Source organism: Miscanthus floridulus, chromosome 10 (assembly GCF_019320115.1).
Source record: "Miscanthus floridulus cultivar M001 chromosome 10, ASM1932011v1, whole genome shotgun sequence".
NCBI classification, from domain to species: domain Eukaryota; kingdom Viridiplantae; phylum Streptophyta; class Magnoliopsida; order Poales; family Poaceae; genus Miscanthus; species Miscanthus floridulus.
This window is the reverse complement of record NC_089589.1, coordinates 141,665,200-141,668,259: the sequence shown is the minus strand read 5'-3', so window position 1 is coordinate 141,668,259 and position 3,060 is coordinate 141,665,200. Positions and strand designations below refer to the sequence as shown.

Sequence of the window (3,060 nt, the reverse complement as noted above, 5' to 3'; positions counted from 1 at the left end):
AATGCACAATCAACTGAATATGCAAAGGTAAGCAAAGAACATATTCATATTTATAACTAAGTAAATAAGCAAAGCTAGGGACAAGAAAATGTGTACCCTCTACCAAATGTCCATTGAATCACCTGCAACTTAATTCAGTTTATATATATATATATATATATATATATATATATATATATATATATAGAGAGAGAGAGAGAGAGAGAGAGAGAGAGAGAGGGAGAGTATGTTCAACAGCCAGCTATAAAATAAGTTATTCTGTAGCCACCTCCATTTACGATAATTTTATATACTAATTTACGATAATGTCAATACATATTTACGATAGTTGGGTTACTATAACACATGGAGATATTTACCATAATGTTGTAGTAAACCACTTAGTAAGGAGTTACTATAATCTCGTAAATTAACATAGTAATTATCGTAACTCAAACTGGCTACAGAATAAGTTATTTTTGTAGCCAGCTACAGGGTATTAGTTATATATATATATATATATATATATACCAGAAAATCACCATATTCCTTTATTTGTACCCCTTTTTGGGGCTTTGCCATCCTTTTCTTAACAAAGATAGGTTTAGTAACAAAACGAGGTTATGTTTACCCCCATTTATTTTGAAGATCTATTGGGTTGTGAATCTTGAGACCGCAATATGCATGCCAAAATATATATACACCACTGCAGACGCCCTCTTTGCCGAGTGCTGGGGGCACTCGGCAAAGCCAGCCAAGCACTCGGCAAAGGCTTTGCCGAGTGCCGCACTCGACAAAGGTCTCTCGGCAAAGATTTTATCGGCAAAAATTTCTTTGCCGAGTGCCAAAAATCGACACTCGGCAAAGTCTTTGCCGAGTGCCCCAAGCCCGCACTCGACAAAAAAATAACTGTCGTCAACATTTGACGCCGGCTTTGCCGAGTGCCTAGGGACTGGCACTCGGCAAAATTTGAATTTTTGCCGAGAGCCAGGGCTCAGCACTCGGCAAAGAAACCATTTTTTTTTAAAAAAAATCTTTTTAAAAATAGTCTTTGCCGAGTGGTACCACCTGGCACTCGGCAAAATTGACCTCTTTGCCGAGTGCCAGGCTGTGGCACTCGGCAAAACTGGGGAAGTGGTTGTTTTTGCAGCATTTTTTTCCAGCTTTGCCGAGTGCCACACCCCTGGCACTCGGCAAAGACTTCTTTGCCCAGTGTTGGCACTCGGCAAAGCCGGAAAATTTGCTATTTTTTTGTTTGTTGCTTTCCTTCGAAAGCAAACACGCAAAACTCATATATAATACATGAGACAGCACACAGGCATTTAGCATCACACAAAACGCATGCATAATCCATCACATACATCCATAATACATCACAAGCACATCCAACATCCATCACAAGCACATCCTCCTGCATAATCCATCACACGCACATCCAATGTGCAAATCTATGACAACATCTAAGAAGTCTTCATCCAACACAAGTCCTAGATCAAGAAAAGTCAATGAAAAATGAAGGGGCACCACCTACTGCCACTGATCCCAATGGGAGCCTGAAGGGGCACCTCCGTGCGGTGGTGGACCTGTCCAGCCGGGGTGTGTGTGCTGAGGCGAAGGAGTCGGGTTCGAACCCGACGACTGTTGCTGCACAAAGGAGAATTGAATTCATTAGTATCTACACAAGCTAAAGGACTTGATCAACCATATATATATACTCACCGGAGTGCCTAGAGCCAGAGGAGTAGGAGGCACAACTGGAGCGAGCAGCGAATGGGGCACCACCACACCCGGGAGAGTGGTGCTGAGGCTCGACATGAATGAGAACATGTCCTGCATCCTCTGCGCCTCGGCCGCCCTCTGGGCCCTCAGGACCTCCCACTCGGCCCTCTCGGCCTCCCTCTGGGCCCTCTCCCTCTCCCTCTCGACCCTCTCGGCCTCCCTCTCGGCCTCCATCCTCTCCACAGTGGCCTGCAATATTCAATCACCAACGTTTAAACAATGCAAATGCAAGGTACATGTGTAAAAGTAATGAACGGCGAATGAAATAGAACTAACCTGGAGTGCCGCCATCTGCTGCAGTGTGCTCGCCTACCGAGGTCGAATGGGGACGGAGGAGCTCGTGCTCTGTGCTCGGATCTGGGCGAGGTTGGGCACAGAGGTCGAGTCGACCATGTTGGAGGCCATCCAGTACCAGCCGTGCTGCTTCCCTCCTCCGAGCCTCATCACGAGGTCGGTATCAAGGGGCTGGGTGGCGGGGTCGAAGTCCTCCCCATGCCGCTAGCGGGCCGCCGAGGCGTAGTCGGTGAGCTTGCTATGGACGCTCGTGTTGCTATACGCCTCGGGCCCGTCCTCCGGGTTGTAGACGGTGTCCGGGGCTGTCGCCTTGCCCTTGTGTGCCATGGCATACGCCATGAACTCGTTGCATTCATGGCCATCATGCGACTGGGACTGCGAGGAAAACACAAAGACGAGAGAATTGAGCGTTAGAACAAATAAATAAATAAGTGCGTAGCGTGTACCCAGGCCTAGGCGTACGAACTAAGGGGCCGGTTGCCTTGGTGGTGCGCCAGCCCACCCATCTGTAGGCGGCACTCCCGACGGAGGGCGTGCCTCTCCCTCCACTCATCGGAGACCCACTTGTCCACGATGGCCGCCCAACAGTCTCTGTGGGTGGCGCACCAAGGACACATCTGCATGCCATCAAGTATTAGAAATGTTAGAATATAAAATGAAGGCTACCTATTCTTCATGGAATGAGTCAGTAACAATGTTTTATAACTTACTGTGAGGTACTACTCCCTGGTGAGTGTCATGGTCCGGGCCTCGCTCTTCCCCGGGTACTGACCAAGGACGTCGCACGAGTGGTTGATGTGGCATTGCAGCCTCGCCTCGTAGTACAGGTCCGTGACTCGGCCCTTGCATGCCCTTTCCTGCACCTTCGTCACCCAGGCGGGGTCATGCCCCTCCTCCAACATGAAGAAGTCCTGCATACAGACATCATGTGTCCTTTCATTATTTCAAGAACGTCTAATGAATTCATAGTATTGAGCAATGTAGTGTGATGTAGACTCGCCCAGAACT

The 3,060-nt window shown here is 48.0% G+C and overlaps 1 protein-coding gene across 1 annotated transcript; it reads right to left on the bottom strand.

The window, feature by feature from the left end:
- Window positions 1-1,498: 1,498 nt before the first annotated feature.
- Window positions 1,499-2,053, bottom strand: LOC136487441 (uncharacterized). The gene is made up of 3 exons (XM_066484583.1): window positions 2,035-2,053; window positions 1,699-1,947; window positions 1,499-1,617 (listed from the first exon to the last, which is right to left on the bottom strand). Exons 1-3 carry the CDS (start codon window positions 2,047-2,049, stop codon window positions 1,507-1,509), a joined length of 375 nt encoding a protein of 124 aa, XP_066340680.1. The 5' UTR covers window positions 2,050-2,053; the 3' UTR covers window positions 1,499-1,506.
- Between the last annotated feature and the right edge of the window lie 1,007 nt (window positions 2,054-3,060).